The 25,490-nt window shown below is 40.6% G+C and overlaps 1 protein-coding gene across 1 annotated transcript in view; it reads left to right on the forward strand.

Moving 5' to 3' along the window:
- Positions 1-5,977: 5,977 nt before the first annotated feature.
- The window catches only part of kcnj3a (potassium inwardly rectifying channel subfamily J member 3a), a 208,181-nt gene continuing 188,668 nt past the window's right edge, over positions 5,978-25,490 (forward strand). The window contains exons 1-2 of the mRNA XM_072261956.1: positions 5,978-7,273; positions 9,270-9,486. Of these exons, the coding sequence (XP_072118057.1) occupies positions 6,605-7,273; positions 9,270-9,486 (886 nt within the window). The 5' untranslated portion in view covers positions 5,978-6,604. The remainder of the gene's footprint in view (positions 7,274-9,269; positions 9,487-25,490) is intronic.

Raw genomic sequence — 25,490 nt, forward strand, 5'->3', positions numbered from 1 at the left:
GTATGGTGGATACTTTGCTCCAATTAAAAGGTATGTGTACAAATTATTGCTGCTGAGGGAATGAATTGGGTCCTAAACGTTGTTTTCCATTGCAATTTAGTATATGATTTGGCATTTTTTTTCAGATTAGAGTACGCAAGTAATGTTTAAACAGAACCAAGTCAAATATATGCATAATCACAATACAGCCAACTTTAATTGAAGCATCTACAAAATTTCTGAGGGAAAAGAAGAGCAGAAAAATAGATCACCCTTAATTAAACCATTCCAATACAGTTCATGGAAAAGAAAGACAACTAATTACAAACTAGAATCCAGCCAGTTAGCAAGCCAACAAAAAAATATCCAGAGTGTTATTTTTAAAATGTCCCAATATAGTAGTTTATAGTCAGGAAAATAGATTAGCTACCTTTTCCAAGAATATTATGTTAAAGGATCAGTCAATTAAAACCCAGTTGCACATAATGCTGAGATACATCCTAGAATGCGCTAAGTCATATCAACAGTGATGCAACCTGTGGTCATTGGGTGTTTTGTGTCTTTCAACATCAAACAATCTCACCAAGACCAACCCCCGCTGCTTGCCCAGGGTTGCTCAGGCCCTGGCTTGTGTCCCAGCAGTTTTGGTCCATGGGTCATACCTCGAGATCCATAGCCATCTGGAGGCTCGTTCAGCAGCCACCGTGATGGTCCTGATGGCTCTTTTCTTAGCAGCTCCCATAATGCCAAAGAGAGAGTAGGTTCTACACAGTCAGCCGCCAGTGAAACCTCTACACCCCACCTCTATAGGCTCATATCGTGCCCTGCACCCCATCTCTGGCACTGGTCTACCAGCTCCTTGTATTTGGCTTTCTTACATTCAAATAACTCTTCCATCCGGTCTTCCCAATGAGCTGTCAGTTCTACCATCACAACCTGCTTCGAGGTTTCTGACAGAAGGACCATATTAGGCCTCAGGGAACTTTAACTGCTGGCCAAGATCGACTTTCAGTTTCCAGTCAGGTACCGTGGCGAGTGAGCCTACTGGTGACCTGGGCTGAGGCTGTGGTTGGCCTCCAGCTTTGACAAAGGCTAGGGGCTTTCTAGGTTGACATACAGAGTGTAAAGGAACTTTTCAGAGAACACAGAGGAAGAGGAAGAGCAAATGGAAATAGTTGCCACTTGTAGTTAATCACAAAATGTAAAGATAGTATCCAAGTTAAAGATAATAACATGAACGCATGAAGATAGACAGTAGATCAAACGATCTGACAGAATACAAAAGCAAATGACAAAAGGATTAATGAAAATTTAGGATAAAAGTTTAATCCAGCCAGAGATATGAAAACAGTTAGCATGAGGTTCTAAAGTAATTAAACTAGAAAAGAATTGACCCAATGACCCTGTGATCTCTGTCTTGGAGGCTGATGTCAGGCTACCTTTCAGCAGTGTGAACCCTTGCAAGGTGGCAGGCCCTGCTGGAGTACCTATAAAGGTCCGGAAAACTTGTGCCAATCAACTGGCGAAGAGTATTCAATGAGATTCTCAACCTCTCACTGCTACGGTTGGAAGTTCTGACCTGTTTCAAAAGGGCAACAATTATATCAGTGCCCAAGAAGAGTAACGTGAGCTGCCTTAATGACTATCATCCAGCAGCACTCATATCCACGGTGATGAAATGCTTTGAGAGGTTGGGCATGGCTAGAATCAACTCTTGCCTCAGCAAGGACCTGGTCCCACTGTATTTTGTCTACCCCCACAGTAGGTATTTGGCAGACGCAGTCTCACTGGCTCTTCACACGGTCTTAGATCACCTGGATAATACAAACACCTATGTCACAATGCTGTTAGCTCAGCGTTTAACACCATCATTCCTACAGTCCTGATTGATAAGCTGTAGAACCTGGGCCTTTGTACCTCCCTCTGCCATTGGATCCTCGACTTCCTAACAGGAAGACCACAATCTGTGTGGTAATACTAGCTCCTCCTCGCTGAAGATCAACACTGGCGCACTGCAGGGATTTGTGCTTAACCCGCAGTTCTGCTCTGTCTATACCCATGTTGTGTGGCTAGATATAGCTCAAATGCCATCTATAAATTTGCTGATACACAACCATTGTTGTCAGAATCTCAGATGGAGATGAGAGGGTGTGCAGGAGCAAGGTATGCCAGCAAGTTGAGTGGTATCACAGCAACAACCTTACACTCAGTGTCAGTACGACCAATGAACTGATTTTGGACTTCAGAAAGGGTAGGACAAGGGAACATGAACCAATCCTCATAGAGGGATCAAAAGTGGAGAGAATGAGCAATTTCAAGTTCCTGAGTGTCAAGGTCTCTGAGATCTAACTTGGTTCCAACATATCGATGCAGCTGTAAAGACAAGACAGTGGCTATATTTCGTTAAGAGTTGGAGGAGATTTGGTTTGTCCCTCTAAAGCTTCTACAGCTATGTTGTGGAGAGCATTTGACAGGCTGCAACACTGTCTGGTATGGGGGTGGGGGTACTACTGCAAAGGACTGAAAGCTACAGAAAGTTGTAAAATTAATCATCTCCATCTTGGGTACTAGTCTTCATGATATCCAAGACATCTCAAAGGAACAGTGCCTCAGAAAGGTGGCGTCTATTTTTAAGGGTCCCCAACACCCAGGTAATGCCCTATTCTCATTGCTACCATCAGGAAAGAAAACCTTGAAGGCACACATCAGCGATTCAGGAACAGTTTCTCTCCATCTGCTATCTGATTCTTAAATGGACATTGAACCCATGAACACTACCTCAGTTTTTAAATTATTTCTGTTTTTGCAGTATTTTTAATTTAACTAATATACATATACACTTACTGTAATTGATTGATTTATTTTTTATATTATCATGTGTTGCATTGTACTGCTGCTGTCAAGTTAACAAATTTCATGACATAAGCTGGTGATAATAAACCTGATTCTGAATTGAAGTGAGCATTGCTCCAGCTCCAAAAGAAAGCAATTCTGGAGAATTAATGATGGAAAATAAGGTACTGGCAAGTAAATTAAACTGATATTTTACAACAGTCTTCACTTTGGAGAACATAAGTAACATCCCAAAACTGGATGCAAATCAGAAACTGGAATGAAGTGAGGAATTCAGAAAAAAATTACAAACACCAGGGAAGTGGTATTGAGCAAATTGCTGTGAAAGTCTCTAGGTCTTTATGCTTGTTATTCTACAGTCTTAAAAAATGTGGCCACTGAAATGACTTGTATGCTAGTTTTAATTAACCAAACTTCACTGCATTTCCCTAGAGTGGAAAATAAGCAAATGTAACAACTCTGTTCAAAGCAGGAAAACTATGTCCCAATTAGCACTTGTCACTGAGAAAATTTTAGAAGCTAACTTAAAAGATGTCATATAATGATAACAACAGGAATTCTGCAGATGCTGGAAATTCAAGCAACACACATCAAAGTTGCTGGTGAACGCAGCAGGCCAGGCAGCATCTCTAGGAAGAGGCACAGTCGACGTTTAAGGCCGAGACCCTTCGTCAGGACTAACTGAAGGCAGAGTTAGTAAGAGATTTGAAAGTGGGAGGGGGAAGGGGAGATGGCCTTCTATATATTGGCGAGACCCAACACAGACTGGGAGACCGCTTTGCTGAACACCTACGCTCTGTCCGCCAGAGAAAGCAGGATCTCCCAGTGGCCACACATTTTAATTCCACATCCCATTCCCATTCTGACATGTCTATCCATGGCCTCCTCTACTGTAAAGATGAAGCCACACTCAGGTTGGAGGAACAACACCTTATATTCCGTCTGGGTAGCCTCCAACCTAATGGCATGAACATCGACTTCTCTAACTTCTGCTAATGCCCCACCTCCCCCTCGTACCTCATCTGTTATTTATTTTTATACACACATTTTTCTCACTCTCCTTTTTCTCCCTCTGTCCCTCTGACTATACACCTTGCCCATCCTCTAGGTTCCCCCCCCCCGCTGTTTTTCTCCCCGGACCTCCTGTCCCATGATCCTCTCATATCCCCTTTGCCTATCACCTGTCCAGCTATTGGCTCTATCCCTCCCCCTCCTGTCTTCTCCTATCATTTTCGATCTCCCCCTTCCCCTCCCACTTACAAATCTTTTACTAGCTCTTCCTTCAGTTAGTCCTGACGAAGGGTCTCGGCCTGAAACGTCGACTGTACCTCTTCCTAGAGATGCTGCCTGGCCTGCTGCATTCACCAGCAACTTTGATGTGTGTTGCTCATATAATGATATTGCAGGACACTAAGAAAATTAAAAGAGACAAAGTCAATATGGCTTCTGTGTAAAGAAAAACATGTTTGACCAAATATTTGGAGATTGACGTGTGTGATGTTTAAAGTACACTGTTGGATATAAATATTCAGAGGGATTTAATAAAGTGCCACTTCAAAGATTATTACAAAACAATAAAAGCATATTAATTAAATAGTGAGAGATATGGCACTGTGAAGCAGAGGGATCAGTACTCCATTGCACAATTGACAAAAATATTCACGTATCAGCATATTATAATTAAAAAAAACTAACAGAGTGTTGTCATTTTCACAAATTGACTTGACTATAACACATAAAACCCCAAAAGGTTTTGACATGGTGGATGTGGAGAGGAAATTTCCCCATGGAAATTGTGTGCCACTGCTTGAAAATAAAGACAAATTATGACAGAGTTGAGATGATTTTTTGTTCTTTCAGTGAGTCAAAAGTCTCAAAACACTGGAGTCAAAGCCTTTCAATATGTTTAAGGCAGTTAGATAGGAAAGGCAGTGAAGGATTACCAGTAGATGGGCAGGAATGAACGAAGTAATATATCAGATCACCCATAATCTTAGTGAATGGCAAAACAAGGCAGAGAGGCTTATTTCTGCTCTTTATCTGGACCTTGTGTCCAAATAAGCAACAAATTGGGGTGATTTTAGGCCCTGCCCCTCAAATGAAACAATATCTTACCTGATCAATTGAAAGAATGGAATTATGAGTGAATTCTAATAAGGAGTGGAATTTCCATTGGAATTAGCAGCCATTCATCCTTAGAATACTGTAGCTACCTAAAATCGGTCTTGACATTCATTCAGGTTTATTAAATAATACACACACTGCAGGCTGCAGAGTGTACCCTGAATGACAAATACAATCTTGCAGTTTTCGACACCTTTAGTCTGAAACCATCTATCATTACGCTTAACAACTTAAGACAAGCATCTGCCATTAATGAGGTCCCACACTGTGGGCAACGCTCACAAAGTACTCTTAAAACAGTTTTGTAATTGGTCAATGATATAACTATGAAAGGTAGTTTTCAGATGTACTCTCAACATTTATCTTTATAAGACTCGGATCGAGTTGTAGTACTACAAAAATAAATGAAGGCTAATTCTACCAATTTGTGCAATGTATTTTGGGAAACAACGCCTCGCTTTTCGAATTGACGAGGTACAGTGGGTTTTTATTCTACTCCTGTGTGGCAACTCCGTTCTCCCTCGGCTTTAAGTGCCGCCCTTCGCCGCTTAAAGCTACCAGGTTCAAACTCCAAGAGTACAGGAGGAGGAAGGGGTTACACACTACCTTACTGCGATGCTTACGAAACTCTTCCCCGGCTTCCGCACTCTGGAGTTCGGCGCACACAAGAGCACCCGTTTCCCCTGACTCACGGCGTTGCGCTGTAGGTAGGGTGACCATCAATGCAACTTCTCTTACAGCTTCGAGGTTAGAGAACCCCCTCCCCTCCCCTCGGTTGGCGCGCGTGCGCGACGCGGGCTGTGGGCGCGCGCTGCCCGGGGCACCCCGGCGCATTCTCTCGTTTCGCCGCGCTCTTACCTGCAGCACGAGGAAGCGGTCAGCTCGGAGCCCGCAGCGGCGTCCTCTCCGCTCTCCTCCCTCCCCCTCGCACAGTCCAGCCGCAACCGAGCACCTGAAGTGCGTTTAACAACCCCGGGGGGGGTGGGTGGGGGGAAGAGGGAGGTGTTGGTGCACTGCTCGCCTTCTGCGGCGGAAAAAAAAAGCACCATTAAATAAATATTCATCTAGAACAAGAACAGGACCAAAACCGGAGGGAGGGAGGAGGGAAGCAAAAATTAAAGAGAGAGTGCGGAGCCTGCAGCCTCTATTAGAGATAGCGAATGCCTGCTTTCAGTCGCTTCAGCGTTGGGCACTTGAAATCTGGGTTCAAGCAGGAAAACAAAAACTGAGAAGTAAGATAGTACGGAAGTGAAAATGCTGGATGTGGGTGAACTTTTCGAGAGACCGGAGGCTGTGTCAGTTTAGCAGACCCCCCGCCTCCTTCCCCTCCAAGGCTGGGACGCCGAAATCCCACGAGGACCTGCAGGTTCGGTTCAGAAGGCGAAACCGCAGAGGAGGGAAATCGAGGACGGTTGCCTGTGGACTGGTTTTGGCTGCGGAGATCGAGAGCTGGAAGCAATGTTCTTTTGCGCATTTTCGAAAGAGCAACAAATTGGGATTTCATTGTTTGGCTCAGAAGGCTAATTCTCTGCTTTCTCCCGTCTCTTGGTCAGGTAGCAGTTGGGAACCGAACCGTTAAAGTACGACGCGAGGAGAGAGAAAGCAAGTTAAAATTGTCAGAATATTAATCTGGCCAGTTACCCATATTATGTCCGCACTTCGAAGAAAATTTGGTGACGATTACCAGGTAGTAACCACCTTGTCCAGTAGTTCTGGGTTCAACCAGCCACCCAAGAAAAAGAGGCAAAGATTTGTGGACAAGAACGGGCGTTGCAACGTACAGCATGGGAACCTTAGTGGCGAGACCAGCCGTTATCTTTCCGATCTATTCACTACTTTAGTTGATTTGAAATGGCGCTGGAATCTGTTTATTTTTATTCTCACATACACTGTGGCTTGGCTTTTTATGGCATCGATGTGGTGGCTAATTGCTTATATCCGCGGCGATCTCAATAAAGCCCACGATGACAATTACACTCCTTGTGTTGCCAACGTCTACAACTTTCCCTCTGCCTTCTTATTCTTTATTGAGACGGAGGCCACCATCGGGTACGGATATAGGTACATCACTGACAAGTGTCCAGAAGGCATCATCCTCTTTCTCCTACAATCCATTCTGGGTTCCATTGTGGATGCATTCTTAATCGGGTGTATGTTTATCAAAATGTCTCAGCCCAAGAAGCGAGCGGAGACGCTAATGTTCAGTGAACACGCCGTTATTTCCATGAGAGATGGCAAACTGACTCTGATGTTCAGAGTGGGAAATCTCCGCAATAGCCACATGGTGTCCGCGCAGATACGCTGCAAATTGCTCAAAGTAAGTGATACTGCAACACAGCAAAGCTGTCCATATATTCATAAGAATGCCATCTTAATGCATTATATGTGCTATGTTCTGCAATTGGGAAATAGGATGAATTATTAGATTGTGCATGCGTGTCTCTGTGTGTTTTAGGTTATTTTGAAATCCTAACACTTAATCTTGTCAGAGCTGTTTTAATCTGGGCGAGACTTTGGTAAAATTTTTCTTAAAATAGAGTGATTGGGTTATGATTAGGGCAGAGACTGACGGTCCAGAAAAGAAATTATAGGACTGTGGAGTGATACCATCTCAAATTTAGATTACCCGCAAGTCATACATCTTTATTTGCCAAAGCTTTTCACTTCCTCCTCACTTCCCCCCCCCCCCCACCATTACTGCTACTTGATTTTTGGGTTATAACGTCCTTCTTCAAAACATTAGTCACTTGCCTGGCGATCCGTTCCTCTCCTTGTGGAGGAATCAAAAATTACGTTTGCCTGCAAAACATCCAGTTAAAATTCCATCCCGTCTTCCATTCCCCCCAACCACACTCAATGAAGCTTGGAATTGCTGGATGATTTGGAACGTGGCTGGCGAATCGGCAACTATAATCCCCAAGATACACCCTGTATCCCATGATTGATATATATATATATATATATATATATATATATATATATATATATATATATATATACACACACACGCACGTGTTCCATGTGATTTGTACACGCACATCAAAATCCACTGACTAGATAACTATACTGACGTACGAACTAGATCCTGATATTCATGTAAAGCAATGAAAATCATGACATTGAAAACCAGTTTACTTGAATAACAACCGGGATTCTACTTGAACGAATATATTTCTGACTTTAGATATTATAGCCACTCTAAATTGTCATTTTGTATTTAATTTGTCGTGAAGCTAATACAGTCGTGACTATTTGGAATCCAGCTTGTTGGGTGTAAAGAGGGGAACCCAAATTTCTAAAACAAAACCTAAACTGAAGCAAGATTCCATTGTTTAAACTGTAAAGTAAGTTAAATTTCGACTGTTAAATTTCACAAATCGTAAAATATAAGAGTATATTTATTAATGCCCCCTTTTTAAATGGAGTGGATTCGCCATCATGCACCACCAGACTTTACTGGTGAAAATATGGAAATTTTGCACCTTAGAGAATGTAATTTACGAAGCTCATAAACTTCTCAGCAACACTACTGAAATGATGCTAAATAGTGTGACCGACTGTTTTCCTCGAGGCAGCAATTTAACAGGGTGGATTTAAGCAATGATTTGGCAAAACGATTAATTGCCCCAACCCATTTCTTCTAATGCACTAAAGTGTTCACAGTTTTAAATGTAAATAACTAGAGAGTGTAACTCAGAGCTCATTTCTTCCCGTTTTGATATACTGTTATCATTTGTTGTTATGTCTGAAAACTTTTACTGAGTGGCCGGGTAAAGTGATGCAGATAACATACAAACATACATTCTACCTTCTGATCCAACCGCACTGATTGATTTAACTGAGAAGTTAGCCAAGAAATACTAGCTTTGTTTGAAATCCGGTAGCATTTCGGAAACAAAAACAATGGATGAATTAAATGATTCCGATAGTAAAGTTTAAGAAATTAATTTTAATAGCTCAGTAAATATGCTACACACTCTAATATGTTATCGTTATTTTTCCCCATGGGAATGTATAAGTGTGATGAACGGTACAAAGGAACTAACTGCGAGTTAACACTGTTAAAATATATTGTAGAACTTGACTGCTATTCAGAACTCTGTGAATCAGACGTGAATGCTATGATTTGCAGTAGAATTCGTTCGTGTTATACACAAGCCCTCTCTTTAATCAGCATCATTGAACTTGAATAAAAAGTATTTTCGCTCAAGTTATTAATTGTGCAGCCGGTTGGCAGTGATGTAAAGCGCTTTCTAGATATCTTGTCGAGTAGCTAGTAGCCGAATGTTGATGTCTTCTCTCCACTTGTCTAGTCTCGGCAGACGCCCGAGGGTGAATTCTTGCCCCTCGATCAACTAGAACTGGACGTGGGATTTAGCACAGGGGCAGATCAGCTTTTCCTCGTCTCCCCACTCACTATCTGCCATGTGATTGATTCCAAGAGCCCTTTCTACGACCTCTCTCAGCGATCAATGCAAACAGAGCAATTCGAGATAGTTGTTATCCTTGAGGGAATCGTCGAAACAACTGGTGAGTGAAACGACCTGCACTTTCGGCAAAGCGTAAGTGCTACCTATTCCCTTTGGGAATAGCACTGTGATCAAGTATCTGTCGAAGGCGGAAATATGTTGTGGTAGAAGCATATTCACCTTAGTTGGCTGTTGTCTAAATATATGAAACTACACACTTGATCATTTGTTTAAAAAGTAACAACTAAACTTTCATCATTGTGAGTAATGGAAAATGTTTGGGGCCGCGTCATAAAATTGAACATTCTGAAAACAACTAATGAATTTTGTTTCTAACCAAAAATCAACTACTATACAACCCCAATGGAGCATAATCTTTCTGCAGTTTCACTAGCAATTATTATACTTTAATATTGCTAAAATATGAAACTAGCGCAACTTCACTCCTGCACATGTCAATTCATTACTTTTACAGAAAATTAGTTTTTGTTTTGTTTCAAGAAGAAATCCTTAGAAATGAACGTAAGTTGTATAAAAATGCTGACAATGGGAGATCAATCTTTTCAAACTTGTGCCATCTAGCTCTGAGTGAACTTTTGAGTTTCACTCATCGATCTAACTTCTTTGAACAAAGGCTCAGCAAAGTTCTATATGGGGTATCGTTTCATTCAGAGAACAGCTGAATTAACCGGATAATATGTAAATTAACCCGCATTAAATATTATTACAAAAACATTTTGTAATTGTATCAGTTTAATTGCTTGCTAGTTAATAAAAAGTGCAAGTTAGCACTACTGCATCTTTTGTAGATATTTTTAAATAAGATACAGTTTTGCAAATGAAGAGCAGAATGATACATTTAAAGAATACAATGAAATATGTACACAACTTCAAGTTTGCTGTAATTCAGCAATTTTATTAACTCTTAACAACTGTAGTGATTAACACAATTATTTCTCAATAGATATCACTCTCCATAATTCAAGTGAAAGATAAATTTCAGACATTCTTGTAAAAAAAATGCACTCATTCATAATATAATCACAAGCTTTTTTTCAGCAATGTTTCATACATGTCATATTATAGTGTAATGTGTTCAAGGACAAGCAATGTAAGACCTAATACAATATTGTGGTCTAAATTATGTCTGATAGAGACATAGCACCTTTAAAGTGATACTGTTATAAAGTATTTCGTGAAATACGTTAACATTTAAACAGAATGTATGATGATGCAACATGATCGATGACACGTTCTGCCATTACCATGTTGCTATTAAACTTTACTTAAATATCTTTACAAAATAGCGCATGCTGCATTCCAAACTTTAGAGCAGGTTGATGTACCTTTAAACTCTAAAAGTGCAGAGGCAATGCTGCTATTATGAATTGTTAAGTTTCAGTTGGTTACCTTTGGAATTAAAAGGGTTGTTAACCTCACATAAATATTAGACTTCTGGAGTCTGTAGTATAGGGTGACCGTTATTGCCTACGGTGTGTCTCCTGTTATGTCTCTTTAATCTTGGATGCTAAGCAACATCCTCCTGTTCAAAGTTCCATTGAGACTGTTTATTTCTGCATATCTGGCATTCATTTCTTCATGTGAAATATTAACTTATGCATTTGATCTTGCAGCTGAAAAAATAATTTTGTAATGCTGCCACATAATTTTTAAGATAAATTTGCATAGTACACATGTGCATACTATTTTTTTGAATTTAAGTACCTTGATACAACTTGTTGAATAATGTGTTCTTTCATGTTAGATGCACTTTTTCCAATAATCCTCCCAATAAGCCCATAAATTTAGTTTGTAAATGAATTCTGAACTGAAAAACAATGTACAGTTTACATATATTTTCATTTTATTTTTTACAATTGAATTCTGGAAAGGGGTGAGAGGTTATATTGGAATATAAATGAAATGTATCAAGAAACTGCAGAACAAGGGATTGTGCTTATCTTCAGTAGATTCAAATGAGTAAGCAAGTTCCTTGTTGATATTGAGCAGATGTATGGATTATCGTACTTTTTTAATGTTGCCCAATAATGATACTTTATTAAATTTAATTAGATGGCAAGTGAGACTGTTCAGTGCCCTGATATTCTAAGGTAATCAAAGTGTACAATTTTCAATATAGAAATTAAATTAATATTAGATATAATGACTATGGCTATTGGCCAAGTGTTAGTTCTGGGTCATGGAATTTATACAAGGGATGAATATTGGAAGAGATCATTTCCAGAAAATAAGAAATAAAATGTATTTTTGGAAACAGTGGTGTCTAGGAATGATTTAACATAGAACCATGCATAAGTATGACAAATAATATACAGGCTAGAGGTGTGTCTATTTCATAAAGATAAATTGTATGTTAGCTTGAAACTCAGTACCCACTCATTGCTAATCAAAAAATAAGAATGCATGATTGTTTGCTTAACTCTTCACCAAATCCATGCATGGATAGTATTGACAGAATGATCATCCTCCTGTGTATATGTGAATCCTGTCAATTTATTTGGATTTAAAGAGATGACAAATGTTTGGTTAGTGTATAAGTGAATCTGCTACATATTGATTGTGATTTTCAAATGTCAGAAGTTATGCCCGTCTCGGTCAGAGATACTCAGTTGGTGTTAAATTGATATTTGCCTTGTCCATACTTTGGCTTGGTTGCACAGCAAAGACTTCTCCGAGAAAATAACATTTGTTTTATTCTTTAAACAGTTATTACAATTATTATCCCTCATCAACCGTTATTATCCCTTACCCTGAACCTTCAAGCTTTTGAACAAGTGGGAATTACTTCATTCAAGGTTATTTACTCCATCACTGAGCTGTTCCCACAACCCATGAACTCAGTTTCAAGGACTCTGCATCTTATGTTGTTGATAGTTATTGCATATGTATGTACGTATCTATTTATTTATTTATCTTATATATTTGCATAGTTTGTTGTCTTTTGCCCATCAGTCATTTGTGCGCCCTGTTGCATACGGTCTCATTGATTCTACTGTGGTTCTTTGAATTACTAAGTATGGCCGCAATAAAATGAATCTGGTAGTTCTATATAGTGACATATATGTACATTGAGAATCAATGTACTTTAAGTTTCTTTTTCACCCATAGTACTTTATTTCTCTCTATATGAATGTATTTTATTTGCAAACCTTCCTGCTGTTGCTTGGCTATAGTTAAGGACGTGGCAATATTGGTATTAAATTTATGTCAATAAGTTCTGTATGCCATGCAGATTGATTCGTTACAAGGAATCAATACATGTTAGCAATTCATCACAATATTGTAAACACCAGTACAAAGCAAGCAATATTACTGTATTAATTACCAATAGCAATAAATTGTTATTTAATAACACAAGTCAGATAACTGCTGGAACCTGCAAGAGTTTTCAGGTGTATGCACCATTGGAACTAGTATCTATAGATGATATTTAAATCATATGATATGGTCAGAGCAGGAGTTGAGGTTGTGTAAAAGGTTTTGGAGCTGTAGTTTTGCTTGTGATTCAAGCCAATAGGAAATTACAATACGTAGTAATGTCAAAATGAGTAGCATTATGTTTGCTGCTTTTCTTTTTATAAGTTTGTGTTTGTAGGAATCCATATTAATTTGAAGGTAATTCAGCTATTCTAGGTGTTTGGTTTAATCAAAATCTCTATGGTAATTTGCAGCGGTGATACATACATACATGTTGTATGAAATAGTAATTTGGGGTATTGCGACCATTACACTCTGCTCGATTAATATGCCTAGCAGCCTCCACTGGTACCACATTTACAGCTATAGGAAACAATCTTGTACAATACCTTCTATTGAATTAGTCAGCAATGGAAAATTATTTCCACCATCGGCTGTGCTTTGAAGGGTGCTTAAATTTGTTCAAGCCAATTGGCACAGTAGAATATCTTTTGCATCATAGGGCGGATCGGCATGACATTATTCTCCAGATCAATTCCTTCATGATTCCCCGTGTCATGTGGGGAATGCTGAGTGAAGCTGAAATGCCTCCTTAATCAGGGAAAAGAATGAATCACTATAAACCACACTTGCACATCTCACAGCAGTTGAATTGAATGTAACATCAAAGCAGCAGCCTAGAAACATTTCCATTCTATTTGAGAATTACATAAAATTTTATGAAGCAGAGGGAGATTAAGAAACAGTTTATAAACTGAATTGGCAAAATAAATATAACACAAAATATTGATAATATAATTGAAACTATCTACATCTGTATTTAATTATTAGTTAATGACCACATCAAATACCTTCAAACAATTAATTTACCTTAGTGGTGTATTAATGACAAAGGAATATCGAATTGATCTAAAAATGCCACTTCCTTGCAATGAAATTATTAATATTGAATGTTTTCTTATTTCTGAAGACGGTTATTACAGTTTCCTCGGAATCATAAAATGAAGTGATCCTTTGCGAATTGGCCATCAATCGGTACTGTTGTAGACATCGTCATATAGACTATACATAGTATAAACTATTGAGGTTTATCTATTCTCTTGCACTATTTGGTCTACTTATTGAGCCCATGTTGGTAAACTGAGCATGTGAATTTTAGTAGAAATAAACATGCATCATTTTAAGGTTTACCATTGGCTAAGAAGATTTTATAATTTTATGGAGAGTTCTTGATTCGAATTTCTTTTTGGTGAACATGGAAAACACAACGTAGGAAATTCTGCAGATGCTGGAAATCAAAAACAACACACACAAAATGCTGGAGGAACTCACAGTTCAGGTAGGATCCATGGAAATGAATAAACAGTCGATATTTCAGGTGTCGGCCTGAAACATCAAATATTTGTTCATTTCCATGGATGCTGCCTGACCTGCTGAGTTCCTCCAGCATTTTGCATATGTTGCATTGAATATTAATGGAAATAGCCTGGAAATCTTCCACAGCTGCATGTTGGAGCCATTGACTTTACAGTGATAATTGTAGTAATGTATTTTTCATTATTTCAAATCTTACAATTGAACGTTCTGTCGACATTGTATATATTTCCCATTCAAAAAGGTTTTATTCTTGTGTATTAAACATGTGATCCGGTTTGCGTATCAAATCAAGTCTAGATTCTTGAGATTATCCTGGGGGACAAAGGCAGTCTCTAGTCGTGATGGAATGATTTCTGTTAACACCACTACATTGTACCTCTTTCGATATTTAATATAAGCAGCATACAAGTTTACCACAAACTGTTTGGTCAGCTTTCTACCTGGACTCCTGATTTGTCTGTCTTTACAAGGATTAAACTTATTATTTTTCCCATCTACTCATTAATACTCATTTTCCCTATACTATCTGTGACTCTTCTCTCAATGTCTCTCCAACTCAGCTTCTCACCAATGTTCCTCAAGCTCACAGGTTTTCCTTTTAAAATGGGTATTATTACGACCATCACCCCTTCAAAGAAAAAACAGCTTCCTGTCAACTTATGTGTGGTCTTGTGTTGGAATTCATTTTTCACTTTCCCATCCTTTTTTTTTAGGCTATCAGTATGTCACTTTGAGAGTTATGATGGGAGTGAATTTTCATAATAGAACCATACACAATTTGCTTTTTGTGAACCACCTGTTGTGTGACAAGCTGCATTTGTCTCTTTTCACTTGACATCGAAATCATGTTTAATATCACTGGCATATGTCATGAAATCCTCCTTCCCCTCCCCTCCCCACCTGCACATTCTAGCATCTTCCCCCTTCCTTTCCAGTCCTGAAGAAGGGCCTCGGCCTGAAATGTCCATTGTCTACTCATTGTTTATTGAGCCTGACCTGCTGAATTCCTCTCGCATCTTGTGTGTGTTGCTCTGGATTTCCAGCATCTGCAGAATTTCTCATGTTTATGTCATGAAATTTGTTGTTTTGTGACAACAGCACATTGTAATCATAAAAACCTATAAATTGCATTAATAAGCATTGCATAAATAAATAAACAAACAGTACAAAAAGAGAGGAGAAAATGTGAGGTGGTGTTCATGAGTTCATTCTTCATTCAGAAATGCGATGGCAGAGGGGAAGAAGCTGTTCCTGATAAGTTGAGTGTGTCTTTTTAAGCTGTGCCTACTCCTTGATAGTAGCAATGAGAAGAGGGCATGTCCTGGGTGATGGGGGCGCTTAATGATGAATGCCTTTTGAAGGTGTCCTCAATGCTGGGTATGGTAGAGCCCATGATGGAGCTTGCTGGGTCTACAACAACCTGCAGGTTTTTCCGATCCTTTGCAGTGGTCCCTCCATACCAGACTGTGATGCAACCAGTTGGAATGCCCACTTTTGGTTAGAATACCAATCCTCCTCAAAGTCCAAATGAAATATAGCCACTGTTTTGTCTCCTTTGTAATTTGTTGGGCCCAAGATAGATCTTCAGAGACATTGTTCCCCTGGAATTTAAAATGGCTCACCCTTACCACTACTGATACCTGGATGAGGACTGGTGTGTGTTTGTTTGACTTCCCCTTCCAGAAGTGCACAATCAATTCCATGGTCTTACTGAGACCATGCTTGTTGCTGCGATACCACCCAGCCAGCTGATCTGTCTCGCTCCTGCTTGCTTCCTTAGCACCATCTGAAATTCTGCCAATAGTTGTGTCATCGTCAAGTGTATTGATGGGTTTGAGCTGTGCTTAGCCACGCAGTTGTGGGTGTAGTGAGAGTAGAGCAGTGGGCTAAGCACGCATTCTTGAGAGTTGATAATCAGCGAGGAGGAGATGTTATTTCCATTCCACACAGATCATGGTGTCCTGGTGAGGAAGTCAAGGATCCAGTTGCAGAGGGAGGTACAGAGGTCCAGGTTTTGCAGCTCATTGATTAGAATTGAGATTAGGATTGTGTTGAACTTTGAGCTCAAATCAACCAACAGCAGCCTGACATGGGTATTGGTATTTTCTAAGAGATCCAAGTCTGAGTGGAGAGACAGTGAGATTGCATCTGCTGTAGACCTATTATGGTGATAGGCAAATTGCAGCAGGTTCCAGCCTTGAGCTCCAGGCCGGGTCTTCACGTGCTGCTATTGTGACTCCCAGCTCCCCTTCCCCCACCACCACTCTGCAACCCCGTCTCCCTCACGTTCCATCATGTACTCCTGGGCCCTCAGAGGCTCCTTCTTCCTCTCACCCCAACCCTCCCCTCTCCACTGACACCCCCAGCCTCCCTCCCCCTCCCCCCCCCGATCACAATTCTCATCCGTGCCAGGTCTTTACCATCCCCTCCGACCTTCAACTGTCAGAGGCAGAGCACTCTGTCCTCAGTAAGGGCCTCACCTTTGTCCCCCTTCGCCCACACCTCAGCGAGTTCCGCGTTCGCCATGATGCTGAGCTCTTCTTCCGCCGGCTCCGTCTCCGAGCCTACTTCTTCAGCAAGGACTCTTCCACCCCCACCGATGACCCCTTCTCCCGTCTTCAACCCTCCTCCTCTTCATGGACACCCCGCTCTGGTCTTCTGCCTGTTCTGGATCTCTTTATTGCTAACTGCCAACGGAACATCAACCGTCTCATCTTCACCACACCTTGTTCCCATTTCAACCTCACTCCTTCCGAATGCTTTGCTCTCCACTCCCTCCGAATGCTTTGCTCTCCACTCCCTCCGCACTAATCCTAAACTTACTATAAAACCCGCCGATAAGGTGGGTGCTCTTGTAGTCTGGCATACTGACCTCTACCTTGCCAAGGCACAGTGACAACTCGTGGATACCTCCTCTTATTTACCCCTCGATCATGACCCCACTAAGGAGCACCAGGCGATTGTCTCCCACACCATTACCAACTTTATCCACTCAGGGGATCTCCAATCCACTACTACCAACCTTATATTTCACACACCCTGCACTTCCCGTTTCTACCTCCTTCCCAAGATCCACAAACCTGCCTGTCCAGGTAGACCCATTGTCTCAGATTGCTTCTGCCCCACCAAACTCATTTCTCCATACCTCGATGCTGTTTTATCCCCCCTTGTTCAATCCCTCCCTACCTATGTTCGTGACACTTCTCACACTCTGAATTTTTTCGATGATTTTAAGTTCCCTGGCCCCCACCGCTTTATTTTCACCATGGATGTCCAGTCCCTATATACTTCCATCCCTCACCAGGAAGGTCTCAAAGCTCTCTGCTTCTTTTTGGATTCCAGACCTAACCAGTTCCCCTCTACCACCACTCTGCTCCATCTAGCGGAATTAGTCCTTACTCTTAATAATTTCTCCTTTAGCTCCTCCCACTTTCTCCAAACTAAAGGTGTAGCCATGGGCACCCATATGAATCCCAGCTATGCCTGCCTTTTTTGTTGGCTTTGTGGAGCAATCCATGTTCCAAGCCTATACTGGTCTCTGTCCCCACTTTTCCTTCGCTACATCGACGACTGCATTGGCGCTGCTTCCTGCACGCATGCTGAGCTCGCTGACTTCATTAACTTTGCCTCCAACTTTCACCCTGCCCTCAAGTTTACCTGGTCCATTTCTGACACCTCCCTCCCCTTTCTAGATCTTTCTGTCTCTATCTCTGGAGACAGCTTATCTACTGATGTCTACTATAAGCCTACGGACTCTCACAGCTACCTAGACTATTCCTCTTCTCACCCTGTCTCTTGCAAAAATGCCATCCCTTTCTCACAATTCCTTCGTCTCTGCCGCATCTGCTCTCAGGATGAGGCTTTTCATTCCAGGATGAAGGCGATGTCCTCCTTTTTTTCAAGAAAGGGGCTTCCCTTCCTCCACCGTCAACTCTGCTCTCAAACGCATCTCTCCCATTTCACGCACATCTGCTCTCACCCCATCCTCCCGCCACCCCACTAGGAATAGGGTTCCCCTTGTCCTCACCTACCACCCCACCAGCCTCTGGGTCCAACATATTATTTTCCGTAACTTCTGCCACCTCCAACAGGATCCCACCACTAAGCACATCTTTCCCTAAGCCCCCGCCTGCTTTCCGCAGGGATCACTCCCTATCCCTTCCCACCAATCTCCCTCCCGGCACTTATCCTTGTAAGTGGAACAAGTGCTACACATGCCCTTACACTTCCTCCCTCACCACCATTCAGGGCCCCAGACAGTCCTTCCAGGTGAGGCGACACTTCACCTGTGAGTCGGCTGGGGTGATATACTGCGTCTGGTGCTCCCAATGCGGCCTTTTATATATTGGCGAGACCTGACGCAGGCTGGGAGACCATTTCGCTGAACACCTACGCTCTGTCCACCAGAGAAAGCAGGATCTCCCAGTGGCCACACATTTTAATTCCACGTCCCATTCCCATTCTGATATGTCTATCCACGGCCTCATCTACTGTCAAGATGAAGCCACACTCAGATTGGAGAAACAACACCTTATATTCCGTCTGGTTAGCCTCCAACCTGATGGCATGAACATGGACCTCTCTAACTTCTGTTAATGCCCCACCTCCCCTTCATACCCCATCCGTTATTTATTTATTTATCTATCTATCTATTTATTAATTATTAATTTTTTTCTCTCTCCTTTTTCTCCCTCTGTCCCTCTCTCTATACTCCTTGCCCATCCTGTGGGTTCCCCCCACCTTTCTTTCTCCTCAGACCTCCTGTCCCATTATCCTCTCATATCCCTTTTGCCAATCACCTGTCCAGCTCTTGGCTCCATCCCTCCCCCTCCTGTCTTCTCCTATCATTTTGGATCTCCCCCTCCCCCTCCCACTTTCAAATCTCTTATTAGCTCTTCCTTCAGTTAGTCCTGACGAAAGGTCTCGGCCCGAAACATCGACTATACCTCTTCCTATAGATGCTGCCTGGCCAGCTGCGTTCACCAGCAATTTTTATGTGTGTTGCTTGCAGTATGTCCAGGTCGTTGCTTGGCAGGGGTTGATTCCATGGTCAACTCCTTGCTTTGGCAGGAATTGATTCTGGCCATGATCAACCTCTCGAAGCACCTCATCGCAGTCAATGTAAGGGCAACTGGGTGATAGTTTTTGAGGTAGCTCACCCTTCTTGGGCACTAATGTGATTGTCACTCTTTTGAAGAAGGTGAAAACCTCCGACTGCAGCAGTGAGAGATTGAAGATGTCCTTGAGGACTTTCACCGGTTGGTTGACGTAGGTTTTCAGTGCACAGCCAGGTACACTACCAGGGCCTAGTGACGATTCACCATCTTGAAAGATGTTCCATCGTCGGTCTCCAAGACAGAGATCACAGGGCCATCAGGTGCTGCAGGGACTCGCAAAGGTGTAGTTTTATACTCCAAAACGATCTTTAAATTTATTCAATATGCTTGTCAAGATATCAAATAGCAGCAATTGTGTCATGAGAATGCATTAATAGCTCCTGTATTTCATATCTGAGTGCTCCTTACAGTGGCATTATGTTGGAATGAATGCTGATGAAACTGCCCTCCCCACCCCACCCCTATACCTTTGATTTCACCATTATTGATATACACAAGTGAGCCAGAAGTTTTAGTTCAGCACTTGTACCCTGTTAAAAATTTCAAACATTGTGTCTGTCACCCTTCTTCCTCATTCAGTGTGAATTCATAAGCACACCCTTTAGGTGGTGTGATATTCAAATTGAGATTATTTCCAGTTCCAGGATGTTGCTAGTTTACAACCCTATGTTCACATTTTGGCTCAACAGTTCATGGACAGAATGCTCCTTCAACATTTGTTATATTGCATTCATTCAGTACTCTTTAGGTCTTACCTTACTTCTACCAAGTCCTAATTATTTATGCCCTCTCCAACTTACAGTAGCTTTTTCTTTACCTTTAACAATTTTTATTAAGATTTTTAATGTTAAGGTCTTCTGCTAAAAATTTTTACATTGTTATATCTCCCCCCGCCTCCAAAATCTTTTTCTTTTAGGCATCTAAAATATTTTGAACCTATGTGAACCACTACATAGTCATTTGGATGGTGGGATGGAGGTGCATCTCTACCAAAGGAAGTGCAAGGTGTTCCTTCCCTCTGCCAGTGTGCAGGTTACCCTTGGGCAAGGTGTAGCACCTGCTTAGTTCCTTGATCAGGGTCACATGAAGCCATGGGAGCTGGTGGTGGATGGTTGTATGGTCAGTTGGTGCACATCACGAGTCCTGGTTATGCAACCACTGATGCTAGGCAGACAATCTCTGAAGAATATTGATAATGGCTGGGGTCACCTGTCTTGTAAAGACACTGTCCAGAAGGCAATGGCAAATCACTTCTGTAGAAAAGTTTGGTAAGAACAATCTTGGTCAAGACCATGATCGTCTACATCATATGACTTGGCACATAATGATGATGACATAGTTATTGGTATCGAACTCATTCACCTGCAAATACCAAAGGGCATGTTATTATTCAGAATGCACTATTTATATACTATTGAGCATGTTTTTGACAGATAATATTTCAAGATATTATAATAATTGTTATTAAAAACACTGTACTTCCACGCATTCACCAGTTGGGGTCACTAGTTCTGAAGAAGATGAAAGATTACCTTGACATATGTTATTCTTTCCAAGGTCTTTAATCTTGCTTGAAGCACCAGATTTCATACTTTAACCTGGCTCTTTATACCATTTTCTAATTTTCATTCCTAATATGAGGAACATCCAGGTATTTTTTATGGAGAAGTTATCCGAATTACAGTAATGCAATTTCTTCACAAGATAGTCATTTTAATTTGTCACGTTTTCTGTTCAATAGATCTTTCATAGATTAACAATAAGCAAATTGCACTTGTCACCATGTAGAACAGGAGTGCATTTAAATAAAAATTTTCAGGTTGCAGTAATCAAAGGGATCTCTTCCTCATGCATTTGATTGGTTTTAAAAACAAAATAGTTACTTATGTAACACACATCAAAGTTGCTGGTGAACGCACCAGCATCTTTGTGTGTTGCTTGAATTTCCAGCATCTGCAGAATTCCTCGTGTTTGCATAGTTACTTATGTATAAGCTTATTCACAAACTTTCCTAAAGCATTTGTTCAAATTTATATACTTGGTTTGTTGTAATTTGTACCGGTCAATAGTATTATTGAATGATAAGATTACATATGAAATATTGTAAGCAATGGTTCAGGATCATGTAAAAAAAATTGACAGCTAGTGTAGTCCTGAAAATATGTCCTCCTAATCTTGCACATGGAATTATTGTGTTAAACTTTCAAATCAACTCTTGTGTCGCCCTCTCACTGAAAGAGCAGATGCATTCTAACAATGACAAGTTTCATAATGATCTAAAAAATGTTAGCGTTCTACTTAGTCATGGAGGCACTCCACACAAGTTTCTTTTTATTCCAATACTTGTCCTTTCCAGCATTGTTTGTGATTAGCTACCAATATATCTCAGTGGTGCATATGCTCAGTTTTCCATTAGTTACTCTTTCAGGACATTTAAGCTAATAAGTATTCTTGGTGGTAAATATTGGAGACATAAAAAAATAAGCTTATCAAATATTTACAGATTTTATATATATTTCGCCTGTTTATATATGAGAGCAGAAAATGCTCAGCAGGTCAGACAAAATTGGAGAAGAGGGAAGTAGTTTTAAGGTTTTTGGCTGATAACCCTTCATTAAATCCTTTTCAGGCTAAGCCTATTAATTTTTTCCTACATCTGTTTATCGAGCTTTATTTTTTGTATGCGCCTGAACTACTCTATTATGTTCACTTAAAACATTTTTATTAATTAGGATAAAGATCTTTCCATTCAACTCCTTGTTGGTGACAACTTGTATTTTAGGACAGAAAATTAAAACAAACAGGAACAGCCTGAAATACTAACAGTTTCTCTCTCCACAGATACTGGCTGATTTTAGTCTTTCCCAGCAATTTCTGTTTTATTTCAGGTTTGCGGGAAAATCAATATTCTGGGGTATTTCAGATAAGCCTAGATATTCTTTAATGGTAGCGATATTCTAAATAAACTCGCAACTTGATGAACAATTAGGAAATCAGAGTAACACACACAAAATGCTGGAGGAAATCAGCAGGTTAGGCAATGTTGTGCTGAATCAATTAAATTAGTAATCAAATGGCTAACTAAACTAATTTCTTCTGCCTACACAATGTCCAGATCCTTCCATTGCCATCACATTCATGTGCCTATCTAAACGTCTCTTGAAAGTCCCTAATTTATTTACCTCTACCACCACACCAGGCAACAAATAATAGGCACCCACCAGATACACCAACCAAGAATAGAGCAATATAGCAAATAAATAGCGTAAATATAACAATCAAACAACAAAATGCAAAACTATGCCAGGATGGAAAATAAAAACCACTATCTGAGTTTAATAAAAAACAAAGTGACCTTCATACCTCCTTTGAAATGACCTCCTCTCACCTTAGATGCATACCCTCTGATATTAGATATTTGCACCTTGGGAAAAAGATATTGTTTGTCTACTCTATCTATGCCACTAATAATCTAATACACCTTTATCGTATCTCCCCTCAGCCTCCCTTTTGAATAATGGAACAACATTAGCTGCTCGTCAGTCCTCCGGGATCTCACCTGTGGCTGGAGGGACCCAAACCTTTCAGTCAAGGCCGCAACAATGTTTTCTCTTACCTCTCTCAGTGATCTGGGATATATTCTATCAGGGCCTGGGGATTTACCCACTTTAATACCCAACCTCAATATGCCCAAGCATATCAATACACTCAGCACTGATCTCCCTAACCTCCATGACCTTCTCTTTGGACAATACAGATGTAAAGTAAGGACCTCACCCACATCCTCTGCATGCAAGCAAATATTCCCCTCTTTAAACTTGAGTGATCCTACCCTCTCCCTAGTTATCCTCTTTCTCTTGATGAATGTATGGAGTGCTTTGAGTTTCTCTTTTAATTCTACTTGTCTGCAACTTTTTATGGCCCCTCCTAGCTTTCCTAATTCCTTTTTTGAGTTCTTTTCTGGCTTCTGCATAACCTTCAAGATCCCTGTCTGATTCTAGCTTCCTAAGCTTTGCATACTTTTTTCTTCTTGACTAAATTCATCTCCCTCAATATCCATCACTCCCTTACCTTGCTATCCTTGTCCTTCCATCTTACTGGAACATACCTGTCCCCAACTCTGCGCAGTTGTTACTTTAACACCCTCCACATGTTAAATCTGGCATTGCTCAAAAACAGCTGTTTGCAATGAACTCTCCCTAGTTCCTGCCCAGTGTTCTCATAATTTACCCTACTCCCATTTACTATTCTCCCACAAGGCTCATACTTATCCTGTCTATATCTATCTTAAAACTTAAGGAGTTCTGGTCATTGTTCCTGAGCTGCTCACCCACTGAAAGCTCAATCAGCCGGCCAGGCTCATTATACCCACCTCCAAATTCAGTATAGCCCTTCTTCTTGTTGGATTATCTACTTAGTCTATCTAGGAAGAGTGTATAAATGAGATTAGGGCTAAATCCATGTTATTAAAGCTAAATAATTCTAATTGCTAAACTAGGTGCGAAATTCACTGTAGCCTTTCCTACATTGAGTGACCTTCAGATACAGTTCTTTCACTGACATTTTGAAAAGGTTGTATATGGTATACATACTTTGTGAATAAATTTACTTTGAGCTTTGAATCTGATAGATTGAAATGAGAACGGAAGGAGGAGGGGCACCAGAGAGAGGTGATGGGCAAGTGAGGAGAAGAGAAGAGGTAAGAGGGAAGCCTGAATGGGGAATGTAAAAAGAGAGGAGGGGCAGGGAGGAAGTTAGGGAAATCGGTGTTCATGCCTTCAGGTTAGAGGGTACCCAATGGAGTATGAGGTACTGATCTTTCAACGCGAGGATAGCCTCATTGTGACTAAAGAAAGCCATGGACCCACATATCAGAATGGATTTTAAATTGTAAGTTTAACTATGTCCACTTGTTTCATGGACTTCACGAACAAGGAAATGACTGCATAAAAGCATTGAAAAGAGCTAATGAATTGCCCGTCATATTTTTCAGAAGGTACTACAAGATTTCATCAGAAGGCTACTGCTTGTTAAAGTGTGCATATAGATGAGAGGGAAGTGCAGCTTGGAAAATGTGATATCTGCCATAGAGAATGTACAGATAAAGAATGACATTCCTTAACATTCCTGAATATCAATATTTCAGAAGACATGGTCATATTTCTCGTCATTGCAGGCATCAGTAGTTTGCCAGAAGAGGACCTGCTGTCTTGTGGATTTGCTAGGTATGCTTTCCCAGTGGCCAATCAAGTGAACATTGTTCTCAGTGTCTTTGCTGCTGTGATATTTCAGGTTCTGACAGATGCATTTGCAAGATCTTACACCTAGGGCACTCTACACAGGGACATTCTGACTGACTTGTTTGTTCTGAGGCATGGCATTTTATCAATTTAATAGAAATGAAACTAGACAATATGATTGGGCACTTGGAGTTTCAGATGATTTTTGTTTGCATGAATATAGCAATTAACATATTGAGAGATGTTCTCAGGGTTTCTACTATCTCAATGTCAGACTCACTCATTATTGAGGTTCTCTTAGACTCTTTCAGTCCACTCATCTGATATCTTAATTCCAAACTCTTTTTTTCATTCTCATCCACCTGCAAGCCACATCCCCACCTCAAAAATCTCTACTCTCCTCACTACAATGGATTGTTTTTAATTTATGTCCAGCATTTCAGACAAGTGAAAATTACACTTTATTAGGCATTAAGCAAAAAGAATGGAACAAAACAAATTTTGTGGAGCCACATTAAAACACTTTTAACGAAAAATATAAATGCACAAATTATTTTGTGACTGCAAGAATAGAATAGATAGAAAATCTTGGTTGCACCGATCCTGATTTTTGACATCTGAGCCACCCAGCTGATGTTCACTGGGTTGTGAAGCCAGACACTTTTCAATGTGTGCAAAGTGATATTTGGCCTTTGGGTAATCGGATAGTGTGGGTACTTGGTAGTGAGAAATCAGAGAGCTTTGACCTAAGCTGAGCTTCCATGTGTACTATCATCATTGCACCGACAATGGTCTACTCTCTCTTCCCAGTTTATAGCATCATTTACTTATTAAGGTGGTTTTTATAATGTGCGAGTGAAAGCTTGCAAATACCTGTACATGTTTGATCATTA

Source organism: Mobula birostris, chromosome 6, assembly GCF_030028105.1.
Source record: "Mobula birostris isolate sMobBir1 chromosome 6, sMobBir1.hap1, whole genome shotgun sequence".
Classification (NCBI taxonomy): domain Eukaryota; kingdom Metazoa; phylum Chordata; class Chondrichthyes; order Myliobatiformes; family Myliobatidae; genus Mobula; species Mobula birostris.